This window comes from Eutrigla gurnardus (assembly GCF_963514095.1).
Source record: "Eutrigla gurnardus genome assembly, chromosome: 6".
Taxonomy (NCBI): domain Eukaryota; kingdom Metazoa; phylum Chordata; class Actinopteri; order Perciformes; family Triglidae; genus Eutrigla; species Eutrigla gurnardus.
Genome location: NC_139920.1, coordinates 28,593,894 through 28,616,344, shown reverse-complemented (window position 1 = coordinate 28,616,344; position 22,451 = coordinate 28,593,894). Strand labels below are relative to the sequence as shown.

The 22,451-nt window shown below is 43.1% G+C and overlaps 1 protein-coding gene across 1 annotated transcript in view; it reads right to left on the bottom strand.

The window, feature by feature from the left end:
* Nucleotides 1-16,531, bottom strand: part of atf6 (activating transcription factor 6) — a 28,661-nt gene extending 12,130 nt beyond the window's left edge. The window contains exons 1-13 of the mRNA XM_084012226.1: nucleotides 16,306-16,531; nucleotides 14,294-14,370; nucleotides 13,994-14,066; nucleotides 13,396-13,493; nucleotides 12,571-12,691; nucleotides 12,094-12,297; nucleotides 10,315-10,484; nucleotides 5,104-5,289; nucleotides 4,917-5,008; nucleotides 2,947-3,096; nucleotides 1,383-1,478; nucleotides 1,194-1,296; nucleotides 399-463 (exon numbers count right to left, since the gene is read on the bottom strand). Of these exons, the coding sequence (XP_083868352.1) occupies nucleotides 399-463; nucleotides 1,194-1,296; nucleotides 1,383-1,478; nucleotides 2,947-3,096; nucleotides 4,917-5,008; nucleotides 5,104-5,289; nucleotides 10,315-10,484; nucleotides 12,094-12,297; nucleotides 12,571-12,691; nucleotides 13,396-13,493; nucleotides 13,994-14,066; nucleotides 14,294-14,370; nucleotides 16,306-16,408 (1,538 nt within the window). The 5' untranslated portion in view covers nucleotides 16,409-16,531. The remainder of the gene's footprint in view (nucleotides 1-398; nucleotides 464-1,193; nucleotides 1,297-1,382; nucleotides 1,479-2,946; nucleotides 3,097-4,916; nucleotides 5,009-5,103; nucleotides 5,290-10,314; nucleotides 10,485-12,093; nucleotides 12,298-12,570; nucleotides 12,692-13,395; nucleotides 13,494-13,993; nucleotides 14,067-14,293; nucleotides 14,371-16,305) is intronic.
* Between the last annotated feature and the right edge of the window lie 5,920 nt (nucleotides 16,532-22,451).

Genomic DNA, 22,451 nt, shown 5'->3' with positions numbered 1-22,451 from the left:
GAACTGGGGAAAAACCTTTGGATGGCCAAAAACACGATTTCCTTCATCTGCCCAATCGAAACTATGCGGCACAGTCCAGCAGAAACGGTTCTCACGGACCACCAAAGTGGTTTCCGAGGGTCATGCTTTAAAAATCACTGCATCATAAATCAGACGATTTGCAAAAACTGAAAAGCGGATAAACGTGGAAATGGAGTCAGAAATTGTGATTTCTCAATACAGTTCATCTCAAGAAGCCACTGTGATCAAATACATCTCTAAAACAATGAAACAAACCAGTGTGTTGTGTCTACAGATGCTTTACATCACCACCGCACCGCACCGCAGTCTGCAACTCTAAACAGGTTTCAATTCACTGTTTTACTTTGGTTTCTGACACAAATACATAGTTTACTCACTTTCCCTCCACAGTTTCTGTGTATTGGACAATCTGGGCGCTCTCAGCCTCTTTATTCTCTGTTTTCTGTTGGGGAAAAAAAGAACGAGCTATATCGCTTTATATTCGTATCAACTGACCATTAGAGAGAGAAGGCTAAACTTTTGGCAACGCAGGCGTACACATAAATACAGACTCTGTTACAAGCGAGGATGATTTCAAAACATCAGCACGCACATTCCAGTCCCGTGGGATTTCTCCCCATAAATCACATTTCATTTTGGAATCTCAAGATTTAAATTGGCACGTGGAGCCATTCAAATGAACAGAGAAGCAGTCAAAGAGTTACATCTATTTTATGTAATGTTACATATGCTGAAATACCGTGAAGAACTAAAACGGCTCAATGCAGGTGCGATATAAACATGTCTATCTCTATTTAAAGTAGAGTGAAGAATGGGGTATATAGGAACTAGGCAGCTCCTGGTGGATTAGACCCGCTGTGACAGATTTGGAAAAAAAATGATGGAAAAAAGGAGCAGGGGGCACTAATCCTACAGCTCCCCTCTAAGTGTTGTGTTTACTTTCTCAGGGCTGCCGGATTAAACTGAGCCCAACGAAGAGAAACGAGAGGCGGAAAAAGGGGAAGGTGTGAGGCAAGGTGAAACAGTGGTGAAAGAGAGGCTTTGGTTTGCCAAAAACCTCCTTTATGTTGCCTAAAAATACACGTGAAGTTTGCTTTGTAAGCTCTACTGCAAACGCTGAACACCCAACGTCATTTCCAGGTTCCTGTTTTCCAAAGCATGCTGGGACTTACCAGTATGGTCCTGGTGGGTTTGTGATTGCTGTTACTCGTGCGCCTGAATTTGGTCTGCTGCACTTCGTGGCGGTGGACCCAACCCCTCAGCTCATGCGCCAACCTACGAATCAACACGTTTTTTTTTTTTTTTAAGGTGTTATGTGAAAGGAAAAAAGTAGGGCATGCATTAAAGAGTTCGTAACTCACTCCAAGCACTTTGTCCTGTTAACAGGAGGCTGGCAGGGGGGAGGCGGTCTGAGAAAGATGGGATCCTTCACCACCATCAGGGCCTTGTCCTCGGAGCTACAACGCAGAAGAAAAAGCAGATAGAGGCTGTTAGACAAAAGAGAAAAGTGACACCTTCACAACACTAATCATATGCTCTCAAATAAATCCGTTAAAAGAAATACTTTCCACATGGTGGGAATATGCTTTGCATGCAATCTGAGAGCCAACATTGCTGCTTGGCCCCTGATGGAGGTGAAACACCCAGAGCCAATGGAGCAACAGAAAGCAAAACAAGCACAGCTTCAATATGGGGACGATTATATCCCTTTGGAATCCACGTATATCCCTTTGGTTTGTCACTTATGAAGTTCATTGATTCCTAGTTTTAATACTTGACATGTGCAGAGGTGGCAAAGCTTCAGTCGCTAATTGTTTTCCACGAATAAACGCTGAGTGGGGAAGTCCACGTTGTGAAAGTCTGTATTTACATGATGGGAAACATGCTACGAGGCTGAGCAGCAGCACCCTGCAGGTTGCATACGGTCTTATTATGGACGATAACACACATTATGGATTAGCTCTACACTACCATGTATAACTTCCCTCCCCAGACGCTGCTGTGACTTTAATTCCAACTGCTATATCTCTGAGAATAAATGATTATGTTGCTTAAGGTGATGATGTAGACTATCCACAGCCAAAGCCTAACCTGCAAGGGGGGTCTGTCACCAAAACACCCACCTCCAACGTAATACCTCCCCCGGGTCTCCTTGATCTGAACCAGCATAGACCGAGCCCGGCGTTCCCGGCCCCCAGAGGCTTGATCCTAACTGTAACTGAGGGGCCTGTATTAACCTCGCTGCAGATACACCTTCCTGTTCAGTGGGACCCCAAGATCGGGTTGCATGTCACCCCCCCCCCCCCCCCCCCCTCCTCTCTGGTGCGTTCGGTGCTGTCACCCCTCTTTGTAAAGGCTAATGTGTTCCTTCCTGTCCGCGCTGGTTTAATGCTGCCGGGAAACCCGATCCCACGGCCGAATGGTTCGCATTAACATGTAAACGTACCCGACGCAGAGATCTGACGAAACGCAGGCTGGCAATGCCACGCAGACGTTAAGACACGCTGACCACCTTGCAAAACATCATTTCTCCGGGACCCGCGGGGGGGTGCAGGGAATGCACCAAACAAGAATGTTATTTATGCAATTTACAAATGAGACGGCTGGGTCTCCAACGCATTTTAAAAAAGAAAGACAAATATATAAGCCTTTTAGGAAAAATAAACTGTTACGGGCAATAAAAAGCAGGATGTCAAACAAGGCCTGACCCCAATTTCCCACCTTGTTACTCAAAGTACGACTGCTGGCCAACCAGCCGGGGGCCGGGGGCCGGGGGCCGGGGGGCGTTTAGACAAGCAGACGTTTGGACAGAGTTGGCAAAACGGCTGGCGTGCGTGTTTACCCGCGCCGTAATGAGCTGTGCTAGCTCAGACTGAGGCCCAAGCACAGGTGCATCCGGGTCCGCTTACGCGGTGAGCTCATTACCTGTCGGCCATCTCGGAGGGGCCGCTGCCAAGGGGGTCGGGGCCCATCGCGACCTCGGTGTCTGCCTCCGAGGAGAAGCCCAGCAGGTGTCTGCCGCCGTGCTGCGTGGGGATGACGCGGAGCTTGGAGCCGGGGCCGCCCTGAAACAGACTGAAGAGACGGGAGACGGGTGAGCTGAGGGAAGAGAGACAGGTGAGGTGAAATGGGGACGGTCGGGACGGAGGAAGTCCACGTGGTCCACATCCTGTGCACAGGAGGGTTTTTTGTTTTTTGCCAGAAACTGAACTCTGATCTAGACTGCATAACCCAAAGCATGCTGGGACACACACACACACACACATACACACACGCACAAATACACAGTCTCTTTCAACGGTATCACTAGGCTGGGTGGCATTTTCATTTCAAAGGGATCCGATCTCAACAAGCGGGCATATTTTACATTCCAAAGGAGAGCCCAAACACAAAAACACACAGATCCGAGCGCAGGTACAGACACACACGGACTCCAGCGACTGTGAATACCACTCGAGTCGCAAAAAGCAAACGCATTCACGGGTCCCGAGGAGACTTTATCACATTTAAGCTCCAGAGAACAGCTGAAAGGACACGTTCCCAGCACGGAGAGCGCAGGGCGTGATTATCAAACGGCCGCCAGTCCAACGAGGAGATCCTCGTATCTTTGTGGAGCGAGTGATTCCCGGGAGAAAACAAAACATTTTTTTAACATGAGAACAGAGAAAGTCGTCGTTAAAGGTTGGAGTTGGACATGAACGGAGCTTGTGGGGGTTACGTAATCTCTCCATCTGCTATCTGGGTGGAATAAACTCTTTTTCCCTCGGTGTAGTTTCACATAAGTCATCTTAATTTGTCACAACTGTTAATATTACGAGAAGAGATTAAACATTTTAAAAACGCTGCTACATCCAAATGTTTTATACGTCTTTTGTAGCCTGAAATGCTTTTCTTTTTGTAATATTTTGTAAGTGGTGAATGTTTACTTTACTCCCAACCCAGAAGGGTGTTGTGAGACTGATTCAGCCATTAGTCACACAGTCTTATAAACTCTGACAACAGAGGACTGGAAGACACCGTACACACAGGCACATTTTCCTTACCGATTACTGGTACATCAGCTTCACTCAAGATACTGTTGGACCTGGATTGTACCACACGGTTGCTATTAAAGGGGACACATCTTGCTATTTTTCACGTTCATACATGGATTTTGGGTTTCACTTGCTTTAATGTTTTAAAAATATATATATTTTCATTATTTTTCTGTCACGTGTCAGTGTGAAACGCTGTTTTATCGTCTGTCTCTTTAAGTCTCCACCCTGAAACAGCCCAGCCTGCTCCGATTGGCTCGCAAAAACATACGCCGCAGCTTTATATGGGCGGTATACTTTTTTATTTTTTTTTTTTAAATCAAGGCATCCCACAATCAACTGACTGTTGGTATGCATTCTAGATCCCCAAATGTACGTGCACAAGCAATGAAAATGTGAGTTTTTCGTGATACCCCTTTAAGTTCAGCTAATTTTCCTCAAAAACCTAAGGGAAGCCATGAAGAATGCATGCGATATAAAGTTATTAACAACATAAACAAGTCTTATCTGAAATGGCAAAAGAATTGTGAGATGATGGTTTATTACTTGTCAACTTGGGCGCATGTGTTCATTAACCTCGTCAACTGTCAAATTGCTGAGGCAGGCTTTTTTCTGAACATATTGCTTCCATCGGAAGAATCCGCTCTGCTCTGTTTTCAATAAACTAAATGTCGTACATGAGAGCGTGATTCCCCCGATGACTCATGGGGCTTCCCGTTTGTTTTGATGAGCCAACTTATTTTACATCCACAGTTGTGCGTTGTGTACCAGTAATCTTCATGTATCTTGAGCTGGAGTAAATTCATCCCCTTTCTTTTGTTTTGAACTGAATTTAAGCTTTCACACACTAAATGTGCTCACCCCGTTGGTCCGACGTTGAGCATGATGAACACCAACACCACCATGAGACACACCGCTCTCCTCTTGGGGGCCGTGACCTGCAGCATTGTGTTCTGTAGGAAAAAGTAGTGCGTCATGTTGTAAAACAATTTCCCAGCTTTCATCACATCATCTTTAAGAAGTATCGACGGAGCTGCCCTCCTCTCACCTCGCTGAGCAGACCCTCCAGCTGTCGTTTGAGGCTGCCGTTCTCCGACTTGAGCACCTCGTTCTCGGACAACGCCACATTCAGGCGAGCTTCCAGCGAGAGCAGGTAGTCCTTCTTCTTCTTCCGCGACAGGGACGCCGACTCGCGGTTCTTTATCATGCGCTGTTGCCTCTGCGACACCTTCGACTGGAGCGAGAAAAGACAGAGACGGCCAAGTCAAGTCATGTTTTTCATCACAAGGTGGATGTCTTCACTCCATACCTAGCCAACCAGGAATATTGTATAAAAACAAATATTTGTTTCTTTTTATTTTGAGCACATTCTGCAGCAATCCGTCATACTGAGGAGGACGATGTATGTGATAAACTGAAATACACTGAGGACCTCGGTACAAGAGGAAGTGTGAGAAGGCTGAGAACATGAGAGAGAAACGACCAGTTAAAAGAAGACATAGTGAAGAACTAAATCAGATGAAAGGAAGGGAAAGCCAACACAAAAAGACTGGTCCACTCTGTTATGTTCATCGAGAGCAAACCCCTCGGCTGTTGACGCTCCGGTTTACTACGGCGACAGAACGATACGCAGACACGTTCAAGATGTGCCGCGAGGTTAATGACACCTCTGCAACTAATCACGGCTTTAGCATCGGCTCCCAAAGAGCCCTTAAGTGCACGCGATCGAGCTGCTGCTTGAAAATATTTACACCGACGTGCAGGAGGGTCTAGAGGTCGCCGGCAATGCCTCCGTTCTGTATGTAAAGAAGAATGTGTTTACAGAGCGTGTCAGGCTTTGAGGAATGGGTTCACAACTGAGACACATAAACACAGAGGATATATATATATATATATAAAAAGGAAATATATATATATTTTTTCTTTTTTTATTATATTATATTATGTGTATATGCTGTATGTATGTCATAGTGCTGGGTGCAAAACAAATTGTATTGGCATATTATGGTCTAACAGTATTCAGCATTTTTCTCTTGATTGTTTATTCACTACTTTACAAATTAAGACTCAAATCTCTCAGAGCAAAAAAAAAGAAAAGAAAAAAAAAACGATGACTGTGGCATTACCCAAACTGCTCCATTGACCATCCAGTCCCCAGATACCCCTCTGCCGCCCTTCTCTAAACACAAACAACCCTCCCCGGGGGAAAGCCTCCCAGATCCCGGGCCTAATAGCCCTGCTGGTGATTAAGTTATTTGGATCCCTGTATTTGTGTTCTGTCTCCTGAGAAACCCCTCTGTCTCCCAGCCCAGATCTGGGAGCCGTGCCACCAGCCCGAGCCTGGGAACGCTGCAGCGGAGCAGTTACCAGGGAGCGGAGAGCAGGGGGAACTTCACACGGCCACCAGGACGGGGCTGACGAGGGCAACGTGGGGCGGACGGCAACAAAAATGGCCGAGTGGCATTTGTCAATGAACACTCTGGAAAATGGGTGAGAACGTGGATGCTGGTTCGAACTTAAGTGTGGGAAAAGTCAACAAGGGGAAGATGCCCATGAGCAGGGCACTTTCCTCCAGCTGCTCTTAGAAGCATGCTGCACGGTGTTTTTTTAGGGTGAAAGGGAGGATACCTGCTCAACAACTCTTCAATGGATGAGAGAGTCAAACCAAGAGATCCCAGCATGCCTTGCTGTCACACATTCAAGTGTGTGATGAACCTCTCAAAACTGGAGGGGGCTAACACGTTCCTTATTTCACCCTCATAAACACTTAAAGCTGTGACATGCAGGTGAAATAACTGTCAACCTGTGATGGTGAATTCTTTCCAAGTGCAAGTGTGTGGAAATTCACCGTTTAGGTACTTGGATTCCCTAAAGCTCCGTTGTAACACCCACACACGGTACTTTAACTGTGCTGTGGGTTAAACATGCAGTGCAGAGTAAAAGCAACATTGTTCCAGGTGACTGATTGCATTGAGGTAATGGGCGACCGTTAGTGGAGAAACCGGTATTTTTATGTTTAGACGTGTAACGAATCGCAAAATTCACACGGTCATTAGATACATTACAGGGTGACTGCATGAGTGCCTTACTTTGTCAATAAACATTCAACTTAAAGTCAAAATTAATATACATATATATATATATTTACATTTATTTATTTATTTTACAAAACTACAATAACTGCCTCATGGTTGTATGCCCCCACCAACCAGTTATGGCCTTTTTTGTCCAAATGTCATCACATCATCATTTTATCCTATTAGATATTTGTGTTAAATTGTGACTGTGACACACACACACACACACACACACACACACACACACACACACACACACACACACACACACACACACACACACACACACACACACACACACACACACACACACACACACACACACACACACACACACACACACACACACACACACACACACACACACGCCGTATAGGAGCTCATTACGTTACAGTGACTGTGAATCCCTGATGGCTGTTTACAGCTGTCACAAGCGCTCCGTCCTGCACAGCACCTGTCTGAAGCATGTAATCGTTAGCAGCCGTTTAACACCCGGGTTTATACCGGCCCAAAAATATACAGTACCGTAAACATGAACAGTGACTCGGACCAACTGTAGATACAGCATGTAGTAACACCTGGCACAAGCATGTCATCTTTAACAGGCCTTTTAAACCCCGGCCCACCATGTCCACCGCGGTGCCGGAGCCAAACCACAGTACTACGTTATAAAGTGAACACAGCTGCAGCCGGTCCGAAACACCAGCAAACACATCCACGCAGCATAACGGGATCCATTTACAGCGAGATTACCAGCATACGACTTCTGAAAGATCAAACAACACATTCTTTCTCTTAAAAATGAAAAACTCAATGTATAAATTCTTATTCATATCATTAAAATCATAACTTTTATACACTGAAGGGTTTAGACAGACTTTAGACAGATACTGACTTTCTGTGCTACAGTCACAATATATTTTACCATTTTTACAATTAGAATGGTCACTTAGGGGCACATTAAGTAAAACGTATAATAGCACGACACCTAAATTCTGAAATATAAATACATATTTTCTTACCTTGACTGAAAGACTTACACCTCTCCCTTTTGTGAAATTAATGGAGGCGTCAGCTCCAAAATCCCGGTTTATTTCCCCCTTTCCCAATTAATGTGCACAGTCCCTCCCGTTTAATTGCCTATTGTAAACTTTATTGACTTTGTTAGCTTTAAAAATGGCTGACAGGCATATTTGTTTTGGCCTCTGAGGTTTGGAATACCTCAACATTGTTCTCAAGGTTCTGGCGCAAAAAAAAGTGTGACTCGATTATCCCGATAATGATTGGACAAGTTCCTCTTTGGCCTGTTATTGAAACCGGAGGTCAACCGTTACCATTCATAAAACAACCGCTCGTGAAATTTTCGGTGGAGGGTTTATCATTAAAAAAAAAAGCCTGATGGAAAACATCATGAATGTCAAGAGAAATTGAGCAGACTGGTAAAACACAATGTTGTGACATTAGGTTCTGATTATTGGCGGATGTGAGGTCCACACAGTCATTATTCCTATAAGTTGATAATAGATGAAAATTGGATCCATTTTCTGCAGTGTCGCCGCAGAAATCACTGCAAATGATTTAGGAAACATTCCACGAATGTGACACATGTGGTTCCTCTTAATTAAAAAAGAAAAGTGGAAGCTCATAAGCTTATTTGTTGCAACCTCGCTGCCACGTCAGTTCGAGCTCGCCTGTGAATGGGAAACGCTGCGAATGTGAAAGTGCTTTTCTCACACAGAAAAAAAAAGAAAAGAAAAATGGAGTGAGAACATGTTTCTCAAGTCGCTAAAAGGTCAGACATGAGCGATCCGTCGGGAACTGCCGTGCCTGAAACAACAGAGAAGCTGCTGAGACTCACAGCATCTCCCTGACTTTGGGATGGATTGCAGGCGGACAATTTAGACTCATAAATAAAATAATTTTCTTTTTTAATGCGTGAGTCTCTGGAGCAGATACCTGCTGCACTTAATAGCACCTTATAAGAGTCCCTGAAGGCTTCATGCTGTTGTTACGCCGACCCAAAAGAGAAAGGAGTGCACGAGGGAAGAAATACTGAAGGTCAGGGGGTTGTGTGTTAAATTTGCATGTTTGTGTTCGTGTCTTCTGTTCACTGCAGCTGTCCTGACATCACCCCAAAATGATCCACCCTCCGTCATCCACAAGGAGAAACAGCCTACCGTACCTCTATAACACCAGTCACACTGAGTGAACTACAATTACATAACATCCATCTTTCCGATGACACCCCCACAGGTGCAAACGAAGCAGAAGCCAATAACGGTCATCTGTGGTTTGTTTGTGGCTCCATGAAAGCCCATCAACATCATTTAAAGCTTTATTAAAATGTAAGCTTTATTTCAAAGTTATTATCAAGCAGACGCCCCTCTTTTAAGAGTTTGCCGTCACAGATTTTTGGCGTCATTACGGACTGACATGGTCCATTTAGTGTCATAACTTTTCCTTCATTGTGGAAAAATACATTCATCATCATCATACATTAAAAAAAGGGATGAACTTTTTCCCTTCAAAAAATGTATTTTCATCTTTGATGCCAAAATGAATAAAGTAAATGGCTTGCGAAATTAAAATAAAGACTAAAAATAGGGTAAGATGAGAGTTTTTCGGTTGGGCAGGTTCCAGTCCGAAGCGTGAACATGGCAACCACAACATCACAGTAACATAGCGGGGCGAGTGCATGACTGTGCGGCTGCTCATAGGCGTGCAGCTGCATGCAAGTGCAAACAGGCAAGTCCTCGCGTGTCCATGCACACAAACACCCCGCCTGAAGGTACGATTTAGCCCCACAAAGAGGTGCTTGGACACTTTCGAATTAAAGAGTCCTTCAGCAAGTGTTTATGAGGGGAAAACCCCGACAGAATAGAGAAAGAAAAATAGAAAGAAACTAAATGTATGTCATGGATTCTGTGTTTGAGCAGTCAGATCTTTTAAACCCCTGAAACGTGACACTACTTCATGTATGTGCCCGTATTTACTGACTTGATTTCTCTGAAAACAAGCTAATTTGTTAAACAAGTAACAGGTGGGAGTTATAATAACGCCTGCAACAAGTAATCATATATCTTGATGAAACTGTAGGTGTTGCAATGCAATGCTAATGTTGTCAGTGAGGTTCAACAACACGCAGCAGGACTTGAGTTATAAAGAGTACGGACGGGACTCACATCATCGTCCGAAGAATTGGTTTGAAACGTGACGGAGACGGCAGGGGCTGCGGGGACAGGGACGGGCCTGTCCTGGCTCAGCGTCGGCATGGCAACCAAATTGGCGGTGATAGTCTGAGGTGCCTGGATGTGTATCACCTGGCTTGGCTGCGAAAGCCTTATGGGACGTCCTGAGAAAGAGCACACAACATATATTTAAAATACAGGGCTATATTATAATCATGTGTTTTTACTGTGTGATCAACGCTGATTAACGCCAACTATGATTATGTGTCAGTTTGTTTTTAATCATTCTTATCCCTGATTTGCCTCGTCTATAATATTCAACCTCAGCATCAGTCTGCTGTGGAAAGATCCTCCTACTGCTGATGGTAAGTCCAGGTCCTTGAAACCCCCCCTTCACCGCTTGTGACCTACATTAACCTCCTGGCTTTAACGGGACTCTCTGTGTTTAAAGTACAGGTGGAAAAGATGTTTACCATCTCGACCTGTGGTCTTAAACTTCCACATTCCAAACTGAGAGACGAGTGAGTTTTAAGCGCATGAACACACATAAATGTGCAGGTTGGCCCGCTTTCATAATGGACCCTGGCCTTAAAGAAACGAGCGAAACTTTGACAAAACACTTTTATATATATATATATATATATATATATATACATACAAATGTGCTGTTAATGTAGGAGCCTCCCAGAGTGTAGCCCACCCCTCCCAGTAAGACTGTGCCAGGAACCATTCGTCAAACTGACCCAGCAAACACCTCTAATACTAAACACCCTGTCTGTGCTACTCGTGCCGAAGTGTTAGCCAGTCTTAACTAACAAATGTGTGTGTTTTGTGCCCAGGCCTACCATCTGTAAGAAGAATTCATGAGGCTGAAAGTGAAAAGCAAATTAAAAAGCCTTGGGAACACCTGTCAGCCCGACAAACTCTATAAAATGTGAACTCATCAATAAATATCTCTAATTTCTTTCATCTGCATGATGCCTCACGCCTCAGTTGTGAACACAGTTGTGGAGGTCCTACACCAAAGAGACTCGTAACACTGAATAGGCTTGACTTGACTTCCATCTGGGGTCCTTAACTTGGACGTCTTGGCTTTAGCCATCTGCCATCTTGGCCACGACCAGGCGGACTGGAGAGCCAAGTTCACATTCAAGTCGAGAGAGGTCAGATACTCCACCCACTTGGGTCCCGGACAATTACATAAGTGTTTACATTGGCCTCGACCAATATAACCAGATTGGTAATGCAGGCACGCTAAACCACTAAATAAGATAATGACTTTAATGCACGAAACACACACAGACACAAAATAAAAATCACACAGCAGCCCAGAAATAATCTTTGGTTTATATGTGGGTTATAATAAAAAACTTTCCCGATTGTATAATTATGCGAGCAGATTGCCAGCATTGTTTTTTGTCTCAATGTAACCGAAATGTGGATATATTTTGGATACAAATAGCAAGTACCTATCATCTTAATTATTTGACCATCCAGCAGAGCATAAACAGAGCACGAGCATAAGCTAAGGTTAAAGCGCCATCTGCTGGCCAAAACACAACAATCAATCTATTGTCCAAGCAAGAAGCAAATTCATCAGAAACGACCGACAGCAATGCAGTAATTTGACGTTATCTATAAGTTTGAATACAATAACAAAATTCTATATAAAAAGGTAAAGCAATACTCAATGATAAATCCAGTGAATAGTCTGATGCAATACAGTGTGATGTGAGGCGATGTGTCTCAATGTGTTGCAGTGTGATCTCTCACCTGGAGGGGGCGCTGGTTGGATGTTGATTGGACATGGTTTGACCACGGGCAGCACAGTGGCCTGCAGGGGCTGGATGATGATTGTCTTGGCCTGCAGGGAAGCCGCCGCATGAGTCAGGGGCACGGCCGTAAGCAGCGGTTTGGGTTGGATGGAAACTTTTGGGCCGATCTGAATTGGCCTCTTGATTGGCTGAGCTTGTCGGGCTGGTATGGTTGATGGGGAGTGAGATGAGAAAAGAGACATCATGTAAATACAAGGAACAGCTGACTCGAAGCTCAGGTGAGGATATTTTGCATTTATTTTTCTGGGTATTTTCACACTAGGGATAAGAATATTAGACTCTAATGAGAGATCACTTCACGACCAAGAATTCTGCAAACCCAGAAGTGTGATGCAAAACTTCCCATTTTTTTTTTGGACAAAGCGTACAAATCTAGACTCCAGCTGAAAGAGCAGATGTGTGGTAGGAGCCTCACCTCGAGTCTGGCTGGTCCTCTTCGGAGCTTTCTTGGCCGGGGGAGAGACTGCAGAGAGGCCACTGGACTCCGAGCAGACGGAAACAGGAGAGGGCAGTGATTGTGGAGACAGGGCCTCATCCTGGATGGGGAAAGCAGAGAAGATGTGTGCCTATTAGATACCTATAGATACCAAATCTTTTGTTTATAGACAGATCGGAAATATAGTTTACTCCAACAAAATGTTTATTATTCTGCTGTGACGATTACATAAGACCCTGTCATAAAGGCTACTAACAACAAAACAAAATTCACGAGAAAGTAGAGAATATGAATGTAATCACATCAGATAAATATGAATCAAGTGTCTTTGTCAAACAATGGATACACGTGTCCTTGGATTCAGTCAGGGTGATTCAGTTAGCAGACAAACTGTGTTGGGGCGAGAAGAAAAAAAAAGACGTAACCCTTGTCCTTGTTTTGACACCGTGAAAACATCTGCCTGCTTAATTATGTTAATGCGGCTGAAGTTGTCAGCACCTTCTATTTAACGAGGGGGGCGGGGCCGAGCTCAAGCAGGCAGCAGATTATTAGTATGACAGGGTGTTTAAGGCTTTTGTTAATAAAGTGTCTGGAGTGTGTATAGGTAGCGTATCCAAAAATAAACAACAGCTGTTAATGTTTGCATGCCATCTGGATGAAGGTTCAACTCGTTCCAACGGTGCACCAAGAGGGGCACTTATGTAAAATACTCATAACTGGTTATAATGGTCATAATGTACAGTGGAAATACAAATTAAATGCTGGAGAACTGAGAAGGACAGAGAGTTGAAGACAGTGACTTACTTGTAAGAAGTATGGGGACGAGGCTGTCACAGAGGCGGGAGAGGAGACAGAGCTCAGAGTGTGGGCAGGTGACAGAGAGTCCAGGCTCACCTCACCATCTGGACACACAAGGACACAGCTGTCAGAAGAATGTGTCACATGCAGTAGGAAGGCTTATCAGCATAGATAAGATAAGATAATGCTTTATTGTCTGCAAACACAAGGTTACAGACAAGTGTCTTTGACATGGCTGATGTGATTGCCATCCCCAGTACATTAACACCCTTCTCTATATCCTTTATTCATTTAGCATGAAGAACTGTTTCCCATAAATATAAACCTCATTAATAATCTGCACCTGCTCGCTTTGCAAATCAATCAGAAAGCAGTGGGGCAAACATTACATCACATAACAATTTCCAACATTCTTCAAGAATATTTTTAATCTTCTATTTCAGAAAATAATAACATTCTTCAGTAAAAAAACAAATCTTTTTTCTCAACAGTGGATCATTAATTGTACATTTCTCATAAAGCTTTAAGTGTCTTTATGAATATTCTTTCAAAATGTCCAGATGGCCGCGTCCACACCGATGTCACCGTGTGTGTGTTGCCGTACCTGTGCAGGTGCTGCTTGTGTCCACTTCATTCCACGGCGGTATGTCAATATCAAAATCCAGGTCTGGACACTCCTGAGAAACCAAACGCACACTTTTTAAAACAACGGCTCTCATCAGAATGCAGATCGGAACACAAAGGCAATCAACAGGCTAAGCAATGTGCATGTAATCACTCTTGATTTGTTTTAGCCGTGTGTCATCGCCTCCATTATGCCTGACATCACAGCACCACTGTTGGCGAGCACATTTCTTTCAGTTCAGTAGAAAGCACACATTTGCATAGAGGATGAGTGACTCACATAGCCAGCATGCTCCAGCGCCTGAAGCAGCTCGTCTGTATCACCCAGGTTGTCCAGCTCATCGAACAAGCTGGCGTCTGCGTGAGAGGAAGCATAGTACAAATCAAGTCAAACCGCTTTCAGTCAATTAAACAGCTTAATTAACCGACCTATCCTGCCTTTAGGTATCACATTTCATATTATCACAGCAGTGCGTGTATCCAGTCATATGTATTTAATAATTTGATAATGTACGGAGCTTTTCTCATCGCTCTGGTAACTTTTCGAGGCCTCGCTCTTGATCGTGACAGTGAAGAAGGTCTTGAACTCATGATTAAGACAAGATAGTACACAATCCAGACCAAGAGACAACCGCGTCCCATGTCCTTTCTTTACTAATGAAAACATGGCGGTCAGTTTTCAGATGTTATTTTCTGCCACAATAAAATAAAATGTTCTCATATCATATGGGTATTTGCAAGAGTCAAAATAATTACGCTTGTCTTTTACTTAAAAAAAAAAGTTGAATGAGTTTAGGTCAATGAGGCCTACAAGGATATAGTTAGCAAATATAAGTTCACTTAATTAAAAAAAGAAAAAAAGATCTAATACAGCAACATAACAACAGACAATGAACAAACGGGAATGTGGAGATGAGAGAGGCTAAGTCACTTGCGGTGTTCCCCATGGGATCTTATTTCAGAAAATATATAAAAATACATAATATACATAAAAAATACATACAAATATGTATGGTAGGCCACAGCAAGAGTCAAATAATTGATTTAGTCAAGAAAGTCAAGTGAAGTACAACTCTTGTGTTGCGATGTACGTCACCAACACACGGCCATTACCATGGCTTGCTAGCTAGCTGCGTAAATTAGCTATGCTCCATGCACAAATGTTACGTTTTTTATGTTTTTAGTGTGAATACATCATGGTAGGAATTACACAAGCATCTTAGCTTCAATGAGTCACGTATGCGACTTTTGTTTGTGTCGTCTTTCTAATTACCAGTCTTACACTTTGCAACTTCGTTGATGTGTAAAATCATCTTTAATATCGACAAACATCACAAGTGTAATTCATGCCAGACTTTATATGGGATTATTTGTCTCTTGCCATTGTCTACTTTTTTCCCCAAAATAAAGTCCCTTGGTGGTCCACCGGAAGGGGCGGGACTTAGCCACAATTTCGATTGCCTCTCAACGGCTCTCAAAATGGCGACGCCTGAGCCGGTGGTTCGTCGCTAAAGGTGGTAACAGTACGAATATGGCAAATGTGCTGCTAGAGCTAGCGGCGTTTTTCGAGAAGTGGGACCCGGAGTCGTGGAACCGGAGTTATCAGCGGTAACCGCCGCATGAGAGCAGCGGAGAGCCGCGGCTGTGAGCTAGCTAGCTAACCCGCACTGGCTAGCTAGCTCACTGACACGAACATGCACTAAATGTACGCGGCGGGCCGGCTATGTCGTCAAAGCAAGGACAGGCGATACCAACACACACAGAGGGGGGAGCGACGTCATTCTCTGCTCAGGTAAACACCACTCCACTGCACATTTACATAGCTAACAGCTTGTTTTTAAAAAATGCTAATAATGTGAATGTATATTGCGCTTTAACGTAAACATGGCTTTGACGTTTTTAAGGCGTAAAACTGGACCAGATTGAACTGTCTATCCAAGTTATTCATCTTTCAACAATGATTTCAAATAAAAGCATTAAAAGGGGGGATAGTTGAGGCATGTCTCTTCGGTTTCTTCTGAAACAAGTCGAGCAAACTTGTTTGTTAGATAAAAGCATCTGTGTTCATGTCTCCAGTGCTGCTGTCAGTCTCAGCAAGTTACATCATCACATCAACAACAGCTAGCTAATGCTAACTACATTAGCCTACAATTAAGCGTATATAACCACAAATACGCCACCAACCTCGGGCGTGCGTACGAGCGTTTCTGAAATGGCGACCCCTTGCCAAGTTGTATTTTAGAGACACTTGTATGCCCTCAACTAGTAGCTAGCTATCAGGCTAACGCTTACCCCACTCTCCTCCATGGTCGATAGACATGATGCCCGTCTCACTGTCCATCTCACGAGATTGCTGGTGATTTTCTGAGTACAACGTGTATATGTCGGACGACATAATCCTTTGAATTCATTTAGTAAACTGTCTGAGACACACAAGTTGCGATCAAGCGATGGCTGACAGGACTCATTGGCGTTGCAGGTGTTTGGTATGAAACTTCCTGCTTGTCGTTTAGATACACGTCTGACTTTACGGTTAGTGTTACGGGTGCCATCGAGGGACAAATGCGGGGAAACGGCAAAACGTAGGGATTTCCTTTGGTATGTGGCGTAAACTAGTGCTTCCTCAGTACGCCACAAGGGGGCAGGGTAGTACTGCAAGCTTGCCAGCATGAGGAGAAGCCGTGCTCCGTGAAGTTGACCTCAGCATGAAAGGGTCTGTAGTGGCAACGAGTTCATGACAGAGCACAGAGGAAGTATTTGTGGTTTGCTGAATAACACGTTACTTGATGACTTCCAATTCACGTGATTGTGCACACGTGCATTGTCCCCATATTTTTTTTAATTATTTACAGTCCAAACCTTTTGTTTATCCAAAAGGTGCCTGCTAAAACAAGACTTTAAATTCAACTAATCTTGCTGCAGAATAATTCTATTAATGTCTCACACACATTAGGCTAAGTGAGCATGAGGAGCAGTATTTTCATATAAGTGTAGAGGTTGGAGAAAGATGGGCAATACCTAACAGGTACTGCTCTGTTAAATTGGTAAGCTGCATCCACTGATGATGACCATAATTGAAAGCTCTGGGGAAATGTAATGTGTGGATCTTGAGTTGGGATTGTTTTTGTCAAAATGCAACCAACAAGAGTCTATTATAGCCTGAGTAATGTATGATTGTCAAAGTTGAGTCTTGAGTCTTTTTTTATGTTTTTTTTTGACAAAATTCTCCATAGTTTAACAGATTTTAAATCTATCATAGTTAATTTAGATTATACTCTTATCTAACAAATCTGTTACACTCTGCAATGAGAGTCTAATATCTTCTGGTACATTTCTCTTGTGTTGTTCTCTCACATAACAAAGACTATAGAAGTGTAAACAATTGGTGACATCAAATTATTCCAGTGGATGGGTTGATGAGGGGGAGATTTATTCAAATCACACCAAACTGTCACTGGTTTAAAATGTTAAAAATAACAACACATTTCCATTGAATAGACTGATTGATTGATTGATTGATTGGTTTGGTAGCATTTCTGATGTCAGCCTGGTGAAAATAGTTTGGTAATTCCTATCAGGACTACGGTTCTAACAGTGGTTCTAGTTGGTGGATTGGACGCATGGATACTTCCATAGGGCTTATCTGTCATTGACGTGTCAATTCTGGTGTGAAGCGTACTTTAGTGTCACGTCAGGGCGTGCAAGCATCTGTCTTTGAACCTTTTAAGCCTATATGGAGGCTGTTTGAGGACAACGCCTTTGTGAAACAGAATTGAGGTTATCCATCTAGTTTTTTGACTGGGTAAAATGTATTTATGTAGCACTATTTCAAATCTTCTAGATAGCATTTATACTTGGGCATAAATCAGGAAAACTAAAATTATCATGCCAGGAAAATATGTGAAAAATGCACACGAAAAGACAGTTATATAACATCTTCTGTGGCTCTGTGTCAAGTCTGGAAAAAAACAACATATATGAACCCTGAGTTAAATACCAGGTGTGTTTGAATGACATGGGTGTTTACAAGGCAGGGAGGGTCTATTTAAAGACACGACAGGGTTGCATTATGGGAAATGGTTGATCCAGTTTTTTTTTTCATGTAAATGTCATGATATTTTAACCTCTAACCTCTCCTGAATCGGTACGACTCATTTGAATCAGCAAATGTGAATGTCAGTGCACCTATAATTTGATCTAGCTCTATGAGTACCCGTGCTGCCAGAACATGTTTTCAAATGACGGTCCTACGTATAGGTCCCGCATGTTGTGTATGCATTGTACACAAAGGTAACACATGACATACAGAAGCTATGTCATCATCCTGTTGAATGCATTCCAAAAAAAGCAGTCTCGCCCCATCAGATGAACATGTATGTGAGCTCTGTAACAGAACAAACATTCCTTCCTCAGACTTTTTTAATGTCACGGCGCAGCGGTACATTGTGTGCTGAAAAATCAGCGGTTGTTCTTAAAGGAATACTTCACCAGTAGAAACATGAACCTGTATTGAAAGTGGGTCATATGTGTAGTTGAAATGTAAAATACATTTTGAATTTGGTGCCTTCTTGACTGAGAAAAGGCAGACAGTGACTTTTTGGCGCATGTGGATGGAAGACAACGACTCCCACAATGCACGGCGGCATGCTTACCGGGCCGGCAGTACGATGGCAAGCTTACAGGGCCAGCAATCTGGCGGCGAGCCAGCATTTTGATTAGAAAATGACCAGTCCAGTTCCGCTCACACCCCGAGTCTGAAGTGAGGTCCCACCTCTGGTCTGTAATAGGTCTGGAGCCTCAGTGGGTCCCGCCCCCTATAGGCGAGGAAAAAACATAAAGGAAAAAAAGAAAACATGAGGAACTAGTGTTGTAGTTTCAGCCGCTCTAACCAAAGCAGCCTCTGATGACGCGAAATGGCAATATTTGCGTCATCAGAGGTTCTTTTTCAGAATAGAAATATGGAGATCTCCCGTCTCTGGGGGAAATGAGGGAATGATGCACGACCGTTCAAAAATACTACCGGGTTTCTAACGATACAAAGCTTAATGCAAATGGCAAAGTATTCCTTTAATCCTGCATGGGGCATTTCAGGTCGTAGTGTGATTAACCTGAGGTGGTCTGGCTGATTCCACCGTTGGTTCCGTGCCATTCTGAGAGAGCAAGCCTGCAGAGTGTATCAACTTATTACAGCATGGTAAAGACTAATATAGAGGCCAGCCATCTGCTTGGAGTCTGTGGTCCACCTATAACATAAACTTAATCAACTAATGTAAGCAATCATGAATCACTGGGGAGTCCGGGCGGTGTAATATTTCTGTGCTCTTTGTCGCTGGCGGGACAGTGTTATCTGCACTTTGTGGAAATCCAAGGTTGCCTTCTTCACATCAAAGTCTAAAGTGTCAAACATTCCACACAGATCTTAAAAATATAAGCCGCGCGTCAGGCTGTATCACGTGTCCCGATGGAAATGGTAATGCTCGCGTTAGATTGGAGTGGTGTGGATAATGGCATGGATGGTGTCTTTTAGTCTGTGGGTGGTTCAGGGCTCATCATATTGATTGTGTGTAAAGCCCCTCAGACCCAGACACGGACAGCAGATTAACAGGTTAACCTGATTTGTTTGGTGGAACGGTTTAACAGAACGTCTAACTCTCGCGTGAAATGCGTGAGTGCTTTGGTCCGGTTATCTGTTGAAGCTGCTGCAGTGTGTCTTATCAGCTGTCTGAAGTATGACATCCATTATTTTCAAAATATCAGAGCATTTGGATCATATTTTCAAAATAATATTTATAATTCTACACTATTTTCGTGTGATTGTTCGAGCTTTAAGTTATTTACATAAAACGTTTGGGGACCAAAGCATTATAATGTAAAAATGATGACGATCAGTGAGAAGTGCCTGTTTTAGACAGTTAAAATGAAAACCCAGAACAAAATCAAGTTTTTTTTTTTTTTATTCTGGTTATCAGTTCTCACAAGATGTTTCTTCATTGATAAGCAATCAAACCCCATAACACAGCAAGTGTTTTACTCTATTTATTTATCCTCTATACATTTTTCTCTACGTTATATATATTTAGCTGAGAGTTTATTGTTTACTGTTTATTGTTTACGTTCTATATTTTCTATAAGCTGCTGGAAATACAATTTCCTTGCGGGAGTCATCCCAAAGGGATCCATAAAGACAAGTCTAAGTCTAATCTCCCAATTTTGAACCCATCATAAGCATTTAAACAGCTGTGATCTCTGTTTGTTGTTATCTTTCTGATAAATAAAGATGATACAACTTAACGTGCACATTAGAGAGCAGAAATGAGACGATTAATAACAGCACTCGGTTGTCCACTAGACTCCAGTAATCTTACACACAAATCTTCTGCCACTAAAATCCAACAAATAATGTCTATATGACTGCGGAAAGAGAGAAAGTTCCGTTTGCAACTGGCTTGCAGGATGTAGAACAGCAACTTTCTCTAATAACATATTAATGTTAAATTGAGAGTGATTATCACATCATGGCAGATTACACTAAACTCGTCATTTATCACTGTAATCACCTTTTTTTTGTGATTTTGATTTGTGAGAAAATTATTGCCGTGACTGTATTTTTTTTTATTCTCGAGCCTCTTTGGAAAGAACATTTAAATCTCAGTGGGTTGTTTTACGTGAATATAATGACGAGACACTAAATGTAACACACAAAGACCAAAGACAAAACAACCCCATGCCGGTGATCACACAATGTAAACCAAATTAGACCAAAGGGAGAAACAAAAGGCATATGGTGCTATTTGTGTGTGTGTCATTGGGCTTTAATTACTGTTTACCACCAAACAGATTAATGTAAATGTAAATGAGGCCTGTTTTCAATCAGACGTTGCTTATCTGCAACACATATATTTCTGCAGAGCAACTGAGACAGAGTTCATTTATCACTGTAGATGTTGAAATAAGCTCTGGATGCTTTTTTGGGTAGTTGTAATTATGCTCTGGTTTTTGTTTCTTTTTATATTGAACATTTTCAAAATTATAACACAATGCATAGAGATTATATTAGATATGTAGCAAGTCCAAAATACATCCACAGCAATGATCTCTTGTTAGGTCTTACATTTAAGGCAGTTGCCCTCAGTTCTCAGGTACCTTAACACTTTATCAAACTTTGCTGTAAAAAGGTCATTCTGACCGTTAATACGAAATCTTAGTCTGTCCAGAGAAATATAGTCTGATATTAAAGACTTCCACAGATGTATTGAAGGAGGTTCATCTCCTACCCATTTGGTCATAACAGCCTTTAAGCCCAACAAAAGCAAAACATGTACACTGTTCTTATGTGATCTTAGTGATTCAGGGAAATATCCCAATAAACATAATATTGGATTAGGCTGTAGTTGCTGCTTAATTATCACACTAACCTCATCACATACAGTTTGCCAAAACCCGTTGAATCTTTTCCCAGAGGCAGTGAAATCTTGTCCCTAAAATGGTGTTTGTTTGTTTTTTAATTACTTGGATCTACTTGACATGCGTGAACTACTTTCCTACCATGTAGCCGTCACGCAAGGCAGAAGAATTCGTTGGTGAACCACTAACCCAGCCATGAAAAGGAGCGAGAGAGGTGGAGGACGATGCTTCTTCTAAGCAAAGAGAAACCCCTTTGCAAAAGGGTGTTCGAGCTACATTTCATCTTTTGTGTCCCAGATTGATGACCTTTGAGATGGATGATGTTCTGTAGTGCTGTGTGGTATTGTCTTATCCTGGCCGACGCAAAGAGGGGGAACACTTATCATCTCAGGCTTATGTATGGAGCAGGGGGCAGGGGTTGTCAGAATTGTGAAGAGGGTCCAGGAGGGTGGGGGGTGGCGGGGGTCCCCCCCCCCTCCACCCTGATAGAGCGTGGTGGAGATGGGCTAATGACAGCAGAGGCAGATGGAGAGAGCCGTCTCCCATGACGACGCAGCCAGAACCTCCATCCCGAAGCCAGAGAAGGACGGATACAGAAAGAGGAGGAGAGAAATGGGGGGGAAAGGGGGCCAAGGGGACAGAGGGAAGGAGCAGGAAAAGGAATTGTGTCCTTTTGGATGCCGATCAACGCCTTGATGCGTTTGTGCTCTTTTCATGTGAATGCACACGAAGCCGTTAGCTGACTTTAAACAGGCGGTTTGGGTTAGCCTTTTAGCTGCACTGTGACTTGCTAGCAGGTGGCCCAGGTTTGCAGAGCCTGGTTTAGGATTAGGCTTCAGGACATTGTTTGGTGGGAATGGTGGTGTGAATACAAAGGGATTAGTGCAAAGGGTTGCTTCATTGACTGTGAGTCAGTGTGTGTGTGTGTGTGTGTGTGGGGAGGGGGCTTTCTGAAGTTGATGGATGAATTTGATAGTGACCGAAATAAGACATTTTGCTCTGATTAGGCAAAAACAGAATCAAATCAAATATAA